Below are 13,196 nucleotides of genomic sequence, written 5' to 3'. Positions count from 1 at the left end.
TTATTCTGTTCCCACGGAACAAGACCTTATATTTCTAACACGCACCACAATCTCCATAATTATCCCATATTCTGCAAAGTTTCAGCTTTTATTTTAAAAAAATTTCATCGTTCTATCTCATTTCTATCGAAAGTTCTTTGATTTTGACACAGATTTCGTCGGTTTAGCCCAGTGTGCGTCGTCTCCCTGGATCATGCAATCGATCCGGAACCAATAGCGTACGACCCCGCCTGCCGCCACTATTGTCTGGAAACCCGTTTTTCGTGGCCAAAAGTCAATTTTTTTGTTTATAAAAATGGCAATCAAGTCAATTTTTTAAATGTTACTATATATTTCTGACTTTATAATATTATTGCTGGTCTCGAAACAAATTCAACGACCTAGCATACTATAATCTTCAACTTTAAATAACGCTAAATTACTTTTGGCCATGAAAAACTATTGGATAGCAGAGCTGTCAGAGCCAGGCTTGCCATATTCCGCGCGGTACCAGGCCCCTTACCGCTGCGCCCCTCGCCAATCTGCTGGGCAGATCCCTGAGACAAGAAGACTCCAGGACATGTCCTACGAGTTACAAAATATACACAAATACAGTTGTTCTCGCGCATGCGCGAGAAAATTTGGCCGCGATCGAAGCACTAACCGCACATTGGGTGATACACCAGTCGACAGCAAATCAACGATTGACGAGCTATTATAACGAGAAATCAACGATCAACGAACCAAGATTAATTTCTAAAGGTATAAAGAAAAATATTATTATTATTATTATTATTATTATTATTATTATTATTATTATTTATTATTATGAACAAGCCGATGTTAATTTACACAAATTTTTACAGTATACAGGGTGTCCCAAGACCCCTTCGACTCCGGGAAATGGGAGGTTCCTTAGGTCATTTGAAGCAACATTTTCCTTTGCACCAATGTCAGCCGGGGCTTTGTTTAGGAGTTATTAACGAAAAACACGGACCAATCAGAGCGCGACCTAGACGCGCGATGGCACGTTCAGCCCGCCGCGCCGGGAGACGAGCGCGGTGTAACGCCGCGATGCCGCAACGAACAAGAGTTTCTCGAGATTATGTGAATCTTCCCCGATTTGGATGAGTTTTGGATATGTTGTCAAGACCATGATTCTGAACAACATTTCCCTTTACAGTTTTTGTCGGCCGGCTTTAGTTTACGCGATAAGTAACTTGTAACTGTAAATCGATCGATGTACTATCTGAACTATCTCCTCTCCGATTTCGATGAGCTTTGGATATGTTGTCAAGACCATGATTCTGAACAACATTACCCTTTACAGTTTTTGTCGGTCGGAAGAACTTTACTTGTCAATTCATATGGGTGGATCTCTTTACCCGACTTACGGCAACTTTACCCGAACGAGGGAAAAAGCAGAAACTGATTGTATTAAAACCTCACTTATTCAGCCGTAAATCCATTTGCTGCTTCGAAATGTGTGTCACTGGGTCACTCGGTGACGAACTGCACAGATGTCTTCAGGTATACGACAGTACCGAAAGCTAAGGGACGTACGGCCAGGTCGACGAACTGCACAGCCGGTGGTAAAAGGCCTAAGGGATGCGCGGTCAAGTCGACGATCCAGAATTTCACTTTCACTTTCGAATCGATAAATAATTCGTATGTTTATTTCACACAGATGCCTTGAAATTTTTCCACACTCACAATCACTGTTCACATTTGTCAACACATAGTTATGCACTAATAATAATTGCCATATCCCTTGTCCTGTTGCACAAATCACAACAATCAGGTAATGCAATCACTAGACTGCGGATTTAATGCATTTGTAGCAAACATGAGTAGGTGCATTTTAAGACACTAGAGAGATTAAAGTAATTTCAGAACACCAATGTATTATTTTCAACTTCTTAAAATGATCACAGTAAGAATCAAATATCTGTCTGGCTCCTGTCCGTTGTAATAGCGGCAGCCAACTTTCATTTTACATAAAGATCCGCAGTCTAGTGATTAGATTAAATAATCGTTTAATTAGTTTAAGCAATTATTATTAGTGCATAACTATGTGTTGACAAATGTGAACAGTGATTGTGAGTGTGGAAAAATTTCAAGGCATCTGTGTGAAATAAACATACGAATTATTTATCGATTCGAAAGTGAAAGTGAAATTCTGGATCGTCGACTTGACCGCGCATCCATTAGGCTTTCTACCACCGGCTGTGCAGTTCGTCGACCTGGCCGTACGTCCCTTAGCTTTCGGTACTGTCGTATACCTGAAGACATCTGTACAGTTCGTCACCGAGTGACCCAGTGACACACATTTCGAAGCAGCAAATGGATTTACGGCTGAATAAGTGAGTTTTCAATACAATCAGTTTCTGCTTCTTCTCTCGTTCGGGTAACGTTGCCGTAAGTCGGGTAAAAAGATCCACCCATATGAATTGACAAGTAAAGTTCTTTCGCGACCGACAAAAAGTCTAAAGGAAATGTTGTTCAGAATCATGGTCTTGACAACATATCCAAAACTCATCCAAATCGGGTAAAAGATAGTACAATCGATCGATTTACAATTAAAAGTTTTTACATTTATCGCGTAAACTAAAGCCGGCCGACAAAAACTGTAAAGGGAAATGTTGTTCAGAATCATGGTCTTGACAACATATCCAAAGCTCATCCAAATCGGGGAGGATTCACATAATCTCGAGAAACTCTTGTTCGTTACAGCATCGCGGCGTTACACCACGCTCGTCTCCCGGCGCGCCGGGCTGAACGTGCCATCGCGCGTCTAGGTCGCGCTCTGATTGGTCCGTGTTTTTCGTTAATAACTCCTAAACAAAGCCCCGGCTGACATTGGTGCAAAGGAAAATGTTGCTTCAAATGACCTAAGGAACCTCCCATTTCCCGGAGTCGAAGGGGTCTTGGGACACCCTGTATACATAAATACGAACTCAAATAAGTATGGACTCATCCCACGAGAGAAGTGCTATAGAGTTGGAAGAGGACACAACAGGCGCCATGAATGTTTCGCCTAGACTATTAGACAATTGAGAGCCACAGGAGCTAACACTGGAGAACAAGAAATTGTGTGTAATTTGTTATTAGCTATGCCCAAGTCATATGAGACAGTAATTGCAATTCTAGAAAATATGCCTCCTGAGGAACTAACAATAGATGTGGTAAAAGCAAGGTTAAGAGTACAAGTGGAAAGAAGGAAAGCAGCTGGCAGAGTTGAACAGAGTAAAGAAGAAGCGAAATCCGAAAAATTTTTGTGCAAACAAGGAGCATGTTACCTATGTAGAGAAGTCGGACACTATAAAAGAAATTGTCCAAAACTGCAAGAGAATACCTATGAAAGATTCAATCGAGGAAGAATGAACTATAGAAGGGGAAGAGGTAGAATGACAGGTCATAGAGGACGTTATTATAAGAAGGCCAGGATACAGGAGTAATGAAGATAGAAGAGGAAACTACGTGAGTGGAGAAGAACATAGAGATCAAAGAGGAGTTTGTTTCCTGTCAGATAGAATAGAAAATTCAAGTAGGAAAATTAATAATGAATTCAAATTTTGTGTTGACTCAGGGTGTACAGACCATTTAGTGAGAGATAAATAGTATTTCCATGAATTAGTAATGTTAAATAAACCTATTTTATGATAGCAGTAACAAAAAATGATAACTATATGGAAGCAATTAGTATTGGAAATATCAGGGTAACTAGTAATGTATATGGAAAAGATTTAGAATGTACGATTCAGAATGTGCTATACATATGTTCCTAAACTAAGAAGGAACTAGTTGTCAGTGAAGAAGTTAGAAATGGCAATTTTTTGGTAATTTTTGAAAATGGTAAAGTCAGCCTGCATAATTATAAAGGTATGATAGGTTTTGGCTATACATAGAACAAATTTATATGAAATACCATTTAAACTAAGAAACAATGAAAGTCTAAATATACAGTTAGAATGTCAAGATGGAAAACTCTGCCACAAAAGGTATGGACATATATGCAATTCGAATTTAAAGAAATTGATAACAAAAAAGATGGTACATGGAATTGAAATATGTGATGCATGTATAAAAGGTAAAATGACAAGATCCAAATTTGGAACGAGAAAAAAAGGCTAGTAGAATACTTGAAATTATTCACAGTGACGTGGTTGGTCCTGTCACACCATTGTCACATAATGGAGAAAAGTATTTCGTCACGTTTCTTGATGATTATTCGAATTTTATACATTTGTACATGATTAAAAATAAGAGTGATGTACTGGAATGTTTCAGAGAGTATGCACTAATGGTTCAAGCAAAGTTCAATTCAAAAATTTCAATTTTTAGATGCGATAATGGGAGAGAATACGTATCTAACGAATTTAAACAGTTTTGCAAGCTAAATGGAACATACATTGACTATACTGTACCTTACACCCTGAACAAAATGGAAAAACTGAAAGGTTTAACAGAAGTGTGTTAGATAAAGGTCGCACAATGTTGAATGATGCAAAAATGCCAAAGACATTTTGGAATGAGGCAATAAGAGTGGCTGCATATACAATGAATAGGAGTCCGAATGCAGGAAATATAGACGATGAAGTACCAGCAGCGATATGGCTAGGCAAGAAACCGAATGTTAATAACATGAGAGTATTTGGCTCACAAGCATTTGCACACATTCCAAGAGAGCTTAGAAGAAAATTTGATCCAAAGGCAAAGGAATGTATAATGATTGGATATACCAACAATGGATATCGATTATGGGATATAAATATTAACAAAAGATAATAAGGTGAAGGTGATGATGAGAAACACGTGGCAGAAAGGAGTGTACGAATGACAACAAAAGAGACTGTGATAATAAGAAATTGTAATTGTAAAAAAGGAACACAACAGAGTGGATAATAAACATTGAATGTTGTTTCTTTGATTTACAGAGAAACAATTCAGTTTACTTATTTATGAATGTTCCCAAAAAAAGAGAAATTAATTGAGTAAAAGACACTTACATACGTATAAATAATAACAGAAACATTATATTTATACTTTCACATACTAAATATGTTCTTTCGTTGTGTATAAACATTTATCATGTTAAACATATCCCAAATAAATTTATAACGCAATAAATGAAAATAGAGATTATTCAGAATTTATGTTCTGTCCACTTAATTTTGTCCACGACTGTAAATCGGAAGTCAGTGGGACATACAAACGTCCGATACGGACGTACTTCGGACATCCATCCGGAAGATATAGGCTAATGTGATATTCGTACGCCGTAAAAGTTTTTACTCTATTCCATATACTCATTTTATAAACCCCCACGATACGAGAAAGCACATGATTCTGAAACATTTCGCTGCGTACTGTACGCAGATGTGTACCATTGTGCGAATGCAGTTAATATCGCAGTAATAAAGGGAGAGGCGCCTTTAAATCACAAAAATATATTAAAACGATGAAACGGAACAACTATTGCTATTCTATTTTAGAAGCAGTCATGTCGAGGTGCAGTGCGGCATTTGATTTATCGCAACTCTAGGAGGCGGTGTTTTCTACCACTTATTGAAAACGTACACATTGAACTGATTCGATTCTGCAAATTCTCACGGTAACATACGAGAAGAGGACTATACTTCGCGACCTCGAATATTATTGCAGAATTGCAAAAACCAGCGGCGCGACGAACATTAAAAATTCCATCGATAAAACTACTTCGCTTAACGTAATGATACCTCGTCTTTTACCTTACGGGCCGACGAGGCGTTCGATACGTTTACAGTTTACATACACATCGTGTATGTCTACCAACGCGATCGAACCACTACGTCGTGGGGGATTAGTCCGAAAAGTATACATGCTGGTGAAACGCAGTGGTCCGTTCCCTGCATTTAGCGCTCACACACCATCAAATGGCCAAAGGCACGCGTCGCTACGTTCAGGTAAGCTACAGTGTTTTCCGCCATCGCAAATCACGCCCAACACCATGGCTTGCACCGCATTAGATGCTAATACGATGCTCACCATGGCATTGTCGTGCATACCGCCACAGGTGACGTAACTTAATACGTCTTCTTTTTGCGTACGGTATTGTCGAATGACAGCGGAAACACTTATTCCATTGCTCGAACGGCAAACGAGTCGTGTGTTATGGGCATGGCACACCGCGGGGAGTTGAACGTAGTAACCTGCACCGTGATTTTGCGCTAACTGCTTACGGCAAACCTGGCCTAAGAACGTACCAATACGTTTCTTCTCTACGTAGTGGTCCGGTGGGCGTATGCTCCACAATTTTGACGGTATCAAAAACTCTAAAGTAATATTAAGTATCTCTGGAATTTAATGGTCGTATGCTCCGTGCGCTACTGGTTCCGCAATGTTGATCCTCTACTCTAATACGAGGTCGCGACTCTTATAAATAATTAAATCGAATCGTTTAGGTCCGTTTTTCAATATGCGTGTAGACGCGATCGTTCAACTATCGCGTTCACTTTAATTCCGCCTATAAACAACGCGGTGGTATTTTTCGCGACACTAAGACAATCGCGACAACAGATTATGATTCTCTCGGAACTCTAATCGAAATCGCGAATACCTACACCGCACCCGGCAGCCGCATCGACTGCGTGGACCACTTTTGCAGTGGCCCGTTTAGTCCAGTCATTTGGTTCGAAAAAAGAAGGTTACCTGGAAAGTTTTCCGGGAGTTTTGAAAATTGGTAATTTTATAGATTTTGATGTGCTCTTTCCGAATTTCAACTTTGCCACCTCGTATCTTTGCCGCTCGCGCCGCCATATTGGAAAAATGGCGCCTAATAGCAGTTTTTTGACAATATCTCCTTTCCGACTCGTTTTACGATAAAAATATTTATATACAAAATTAAACTAGAGAAAATTTCCTACAATTTATGTAATAACAATTTTTTTGTAAAATCAATAGTTTTGGCGTACGAGCGCCGCAAACTATTATTCATCGACACCAATGCGTGTTTTTCGTATATTTACGAAAAATATTTTACTGGGAATGTAATGTGTCGCATGGCAATGTGTCGCCATTGTTTTCGGGCCCCCTCTCTCCCTCCTGCGAAACAAATGCCGGCAAAATTCAATAGAAGTATTTAGTCTGACAATCAGTATACGCCTATTGTTTTAGAGTGTCGTTTGTGTTTATAGAGCCATGGCTTCTAAAAAAGTAAATTGTTTTATTTGTGTGAATCCATTACAAGAAAGTGAAGTAATTGAAGTGAAGGAAAAAGGATTGGAGACTTTTCGTACGTCAAGTATTAGAAGAAAGGACAACAAGGGTAAACTTTTAGAGGGACTAAGATCGATAGTGGTTCACGATGTATGTAGAAAACGATACAACAATGAGAAGTTAATCGCTGCATCATTGCGTAGAGGAAGCGATGTCACGACTTCTCAACCGCAACTGCGATCCACGCACCCAACATTTTCATTCAAAAATAATTGTTTTTTGTGCGCTGCTGAGACAACAGCAGAGTTTATAGCAAAACAAAAACAGACGCGCTTGTGCAAACGTAATGTTGTGTATAGTGTACGTAAACTATCGATGAAAAACAGTATTTCGGAACTTGCTAGAGCTCGTAATGATGATTGGGGTCGAGCGATTGTTGAGCGTCTCGAGCATGTCAATGATTTGGTCGCAGCCGATGCACAGTATCACAATTCCTGCATGAAGAAATTGTACCAAGCGCCACCGCCTGAAGAAATAAAAAAAAGAGGTCCGTATGCAAACGAGATCGATACTGCGATGCAGTACATTTATTCTTATCTCGAGCAGAATTCCGATGAGTGTCAGTTTTCTCTGGATGAATTGATGGCCAAAATTGAAGGTGATTATCATCCACACACAAAAACGGTGAAAGCACAACTCCTCAAAAAATATGGTGATGATATTTTAATTGCCGTCACTGCCAATAAGGCTCCTGTAGTTTGTTTCCGAAATACGGGGTTTAAGCTATTGACGGAAGCCTGGTACAATCAAAAAAGTGATGACAAGATAGAAGAACGTCGGCGTATTGTAAAGACAGCAGCAGCAATCGTTATAGAGGATATTCGCTCTAGGGTCTATGAGACAAAACATTATCCTCCATCAGATAATTTTTTTCAAGAGTCTGAGTCAGATATACCTGAAACTTTACGCGTTTTTCTGGATGATGTGATTTTGAAGAATAAACGTGCGTCTCTTGAGAAATGGAAGAAAAAAAGCATTGCTCTCGCACATTCTATAATTGCCGCGGCAAGGCCGAAATCTTTCGTATCATCATTACAGGTCGGAGTAGCTGCATTTTTGTTTCAAAAGTATGGATCTCGGCGATTAGTAGATACATTATCATCTCTCGGATTTTGCTCTTCGTACACCGAAACAATGCTGTTCGAAGTTTCAGCTATTATGCGCTCACCGTTGCATATCGATGATAACGCATTTTCACAATTTGTTTTTGACAACGCTGATTTCAACACGCAGACATTAGATGGTCATAACACTTTCCATGCCATGGGCGGTATCCATTGTGTAACACCTAGAAATGCTATCGCTCCCGATCAAAAGATTCAACGATTAAAGCAAATGCCGTCTGCAAAAGTCGTAGGTAGTTGTGGTACCATTGCATTAAAAACATTTGTGAAGAAAAACGATACGGGCTTGGAAACAATAAAGATTCAAAACCTCGGTAGCATTCGTGCTGTTTCGGAAGTAGTTATGCCATCCGTTTCGGACTTATTATGGCTATATGGAAAATGGGTCGACCTACCTAACATACCTGGATGGAGTGGATTCATGGAACAAGCGACAGCGGAACTCCCCTTCCAAAAATCATTTGTAGGATGCTTACCCTTCATTAATGCTCCACCGAATGATTACGACACAATTTTGACTGCTCTCTTATCTGCTTCTGAAAAATGTGAGTCATTACACCAGCATACTTGTTTCGTTACATTTGACCAGCCCCTGTATTTCAAAGCGCGAGAAATCATTTCCTCGTATGATGAGGACTCCAAATTAAGTAATACTGTCGTAAGACTCGGTGGATTCCATTTGTTAATGTCGTTCATGGGATCAATCGGATACATAATGACTGGAAGCGGATTGAAAGAGCTCTTTAACACCATTTACGCATTAAATTCAATTGAAAAAATTATGGCCGGGCATGCGTATTCGCGTGCGGTAAGAGCACATATATTGACTCATCTTTCAATTGCTAAAATTATACTGCAATCAATAGATTTCACACCCGATCTCAGTGCAGAATTAGAAAGAATTTTATACAATTTCGATAGGTCAGTGATATTCAAGGCTGACCAGGAAGAATTCTACAAAGAACTTGCTGAGAAATTTGAGAATCAATTGGTTAAATTTGAACAACGTGGCGCTACAGCGAAATTATGGGTACAGTATTTCCGGATGGTTACACTTGTTAAACAATTCATCGAAGCAGAAAGAATGGGCAACTGGAATTTACATCTTGACACTGTCCAGAAAATGATGCCTTATTTTCATGCCAGTGGCCACTTCCTATATGCAAAATCTAGCCATTTATATTTGCAAGACATGTTTGATTTGAAGGAAAGAATGACAGCTGAAGAATATGAACTTTTTACAACTAAAGGATACTTTACAATTAGACGTTCCGACAAATTTTGGTGTGGTACATGGCCAGATATGACGATTGAGCAATCATTGATGAGGACGATGAAATGCCTTGGCGGTCTTACTCATGGACGAGGAGTCAAGGAAAGCGTGCTTTCCAAGTGGACTTTAGGAATGGTATTCCTGCACAATATTTGTGACGAAGTTGAAAAGTTTTGTAATGTAGCTTTTTCCAGTTCTGAGCAGCATGTCGAAACGAGAAGTTCGCGGGTTAATCGTGACAACGACGACGTAAAAAAACTGATGGATTGGTTGTGCAACCATCCACCTTTTCCAGAAGTAAAGGATATCATGTCAATAAGCACTGGAATTCTCGGAGATGAAAAGATAAACTGTCACATGTCTCAAGAAATTGGTTGTACTGGCATCTCTAAAATCATTGGCAGCGATTTCTATACCGTAAAATTCAAACGGAATGACAGAATAAAATCACTTGGTGTTATGAATGCAGGCATCCGGGTAGAAGGTGAAATTGTCCCGATTAATCCTTTATTAATTTTTCAAAGAATGTGCATTGCAAAAGAATCTGAAAAGGAACTTGAAAAGTTCCTTACATACGAACTTGCCCCATTTCCATTATCTCTTTTCAATGACGAAGGCATGCGTAAATGCGTTAAATCTTCTATGTATAAGGCATTTGAGCAACATTCTGGAGATATAAATTTTGGAGATACAATATATGTCATCGACGGAGGACACTTATTACACCGAGTCATTTGGCATCGCGGTGAATCGTTTTCATCTATTTGCAATAACTACGTTACATACGTTCGATCGAAATATACATCCAATGCCATAATTGTATTCGACGGATATCCGGAAGATGTAGCAAACCGTAGTACCAAATATGCGGAGCGATCCCGACGATCACGAAAAACTGCTTCAGTAGACATACTTTTTGACGAGACAATGATTCCAACTGTGTCACAAAACAAATTCCTGGGGAATGATGCAAATAAGAACCGCCTCATTAGAATGTTGAAGACAAAATTTGAAGCTGAGAATTTCATGGTCAAACAAGCCACGGAAGATGCGGATACTCTAATAATCAATACGGCAATAACTGTTTCATCAGCATTCGATTCCATAATAGTTGTCGGCGAAGATGTAGATCTTCTTATTCTTTTGACAGCTCTATCTACGCGATCAAACATATATATTCTCAAACCAGGAAAAGGAAAAATTTCGCAACAAATATATTCAACTGAAAGTATCATAGATAAAACAGCCGCAAATCATATTTTATTCTTGCATGCCTTTAGTGGCTGTGATACAACATCTGCACTCTTTAATCAAGGAAAAATGAAATTTATTAATGTACTCCGAAAAAATCCAAATTTAAACGAGGTTATCCAGGTATTTAAAAATCCAGACGCTGATCCAGAGATCATTGCTAAAGCTGGAGAACGCTTCCTTCTTGAATTATACGGTAATAGTGATGTGAAAAGTAAGAAAAGCATGTCCTTAAACGACTATAGATATGCATGCTTCACAAAATCAGCATATAAAAGTAAATTTAATATTGCGTCGCTACCACCAACAGAAGCAGCAGCACGACAACATTCGTTCCGAACCTATCACCAGGTTCAGCAGTGGTATGGGAATGAACAAAATGCAGAGCAATGGGGATGGAACAGAAACAATAGTGGGCTAATTCCTGTTACAACACTCGAGCCCCCAGCTCCAGAAACCTTGTTGAAACTTATTTATTGCAAATGCAAAAAGGGATGTCAGAAAGCCTGTGGATGCAGAAAAGCTGGGTTAAAATGCTCCGTTTTATGCACGAATTGTAATAGCATCTGTGATAATTCGCAAGTTCCATCATATGATAGCAATGAAGAGGAAGAAACGGAGACTGTTTTCGAACAAACGTATGATCAAATCGAAAACGAAGAGGATCGCGATGAATCTGATAATCCTATCGCGGATGATGCGGAAGAAATTTCGGTCTGTGACGTCTCAATCGATATTGAAGACAATGAACTCGCAACACCTGGTCCATCAAAAACAACAAAGAGGAGAAGATTGCGCTAAATTTCGGAATTGTGCATTGCATGTGGATTAGGCTTACCAGGGACACCACGATAAAAAAAACGCGCCGCTTACTCTAGCTCAAGGTGGTGTGGAAATGAGTTTTTTAGCCAAAACGTATGTTGAAGTACACTTCGCGGCGCTTGTACGCCAAAACTATTGATTTTACAAAAAAATTGTTATTACATAAATTGTAGGAAATTTTCTCTAGTTTAATTTTGTATATAAATATTTTTATCGTAAAACGAGTCGGAAAGGAGATATTGTCAAAAAACTGCTATTAGGCGCCATTTTTCCAATATGGCGGCGCGAGCGGCAAAGATACGAGGTGGCAAAGTTGAAATTCGGAAAGAGCACATCAGAATCTATAAAATTACCAATTTTCAAAACTCCCGGAAAACTTTCCAGGTAAAACTACCAAATGACTGGACTAGTTGCAGCTGGAGCATGGGCGCCTGAAATGTCGAAAGATTCGAACGCAAACGCGATTCTTCTGCTGCGCAACGCTAATTCAACGAACAGAGATCCAAATGATTACTGTAAATTTTCTGCAAAACAACTATGCAAACTTTACTCTTAAAAAATTGGAATATCTCAAAATTGCTTCAAGTATTGGTAAAAATGGAAAATGGAATCGCGACTATTTCATTCGCAACGCTACATATCGGATACAATGGAAATTGAAGTTAATTGAATATACTTGATTGAAGTAAATGGAAATCGTGAGCATGTCCGCAACGCTAATTTTGATTTCTGTTCAGAAATAACTAATGCAACACGCGTGGTTTTTTTCGCAACTGGAAATCGCGGACGTGCCCATCTCCGCTGATCGTTGGGGCGGCGCACAGTGGGGTATTTGCCAGAAAAACGGGAATAAAATATTGTAGCGTTATTTATGGGCTCAGGGTCATAAAAAAGTAGGTCGTTGGAATCGTCTTGACGCCAGCTATGAGATTATGAAATATATGTTATAAATATGTATATAAATATATGATGTAACTATTGAATTGAATTGAGCACTCCTTCTTGTACCATTACATTCTATAAAGCTTTGCGATCATAGTCCAACAAAAATTTCTTCCGGATTGTTCCGGATTGGAGAGTTATAACTAATTTAAGTAGAAATGAGCGTCGAAAGTGGCGACTTTCGTTTCGAAATCGAAAAAAAACTTGCAGAATGATTGGTAATGTTCAAATATTAATAACAATATTAATTTAGATGATGACAGAATGAAATCTGTGAGTGCCCTGTACACCAACCTGAACTCTGTAGATCGTACTCAAAGCGTTTCGTTATCACTACTTTTCAAGAGTTTCGGATAATCTGACAACAAAATGTTTCGAATAAAAGTTGAACAGTACTTAAACATGTACAAAATTCTATATTTAAAATTCCGAAAAGAAAATTTTTTCTACAAAAAATAAAAAATATTTTGATTTTTTAATGTTAAAATACAATTTTTATCTGATAATGTTATAGCTGGCGTCAAGACGAATCCAACGACCTACTTATT

The 13,196-nt window shown here is 38.8% G+C and overlaps 2 protein-coding genes across 5 annotated transcripts in view; one reads left to right on the top strand and one right to left on the bottom strand.

Annotated features, from left to right (window-relative positions):
- LOC143218528 (uncharacterized) overlaps nt 1-13,196 on the bottom strand; it is a 121,906-nt gene that overhangs the window by 104,924 nt on the left and 3,786 nt on the right. The gene's annotated exons all lie outside the window — the stretch shown is intronic.
- Nucleotides 6,644-12,046, top strand: LOC143218522 (uncharacterized). Its single transcript, XM_076443746.1, has one exon. It carries the CDS (start codon nt 7,159-7,161, stop codon nt 11,683-11,685), a length of 4,527 nt encoding a protein of 1,508 aa, XP_076299861.1. The 5' UTR covers nt 6,644-7,158; the 3' UTR covers nt 11,686-12,046.

This window comes from Lasioglossum baleicum, chromosome 19 (genome assembly GCF_051020765.1).
Source record: "Lasioglossum baleicum chromosome 19, iyLasBale1, whole genome shotgun sequence".
NCBI lineage: Eukaryota > Metazoa > Arthropoda > Insecta > Hymenoptera > Halictidae > Lasioglossum > Lasioglossum baleicum.
This window is presented reverse-complemented; position numbering and strand designations above follow the sequence as displayed.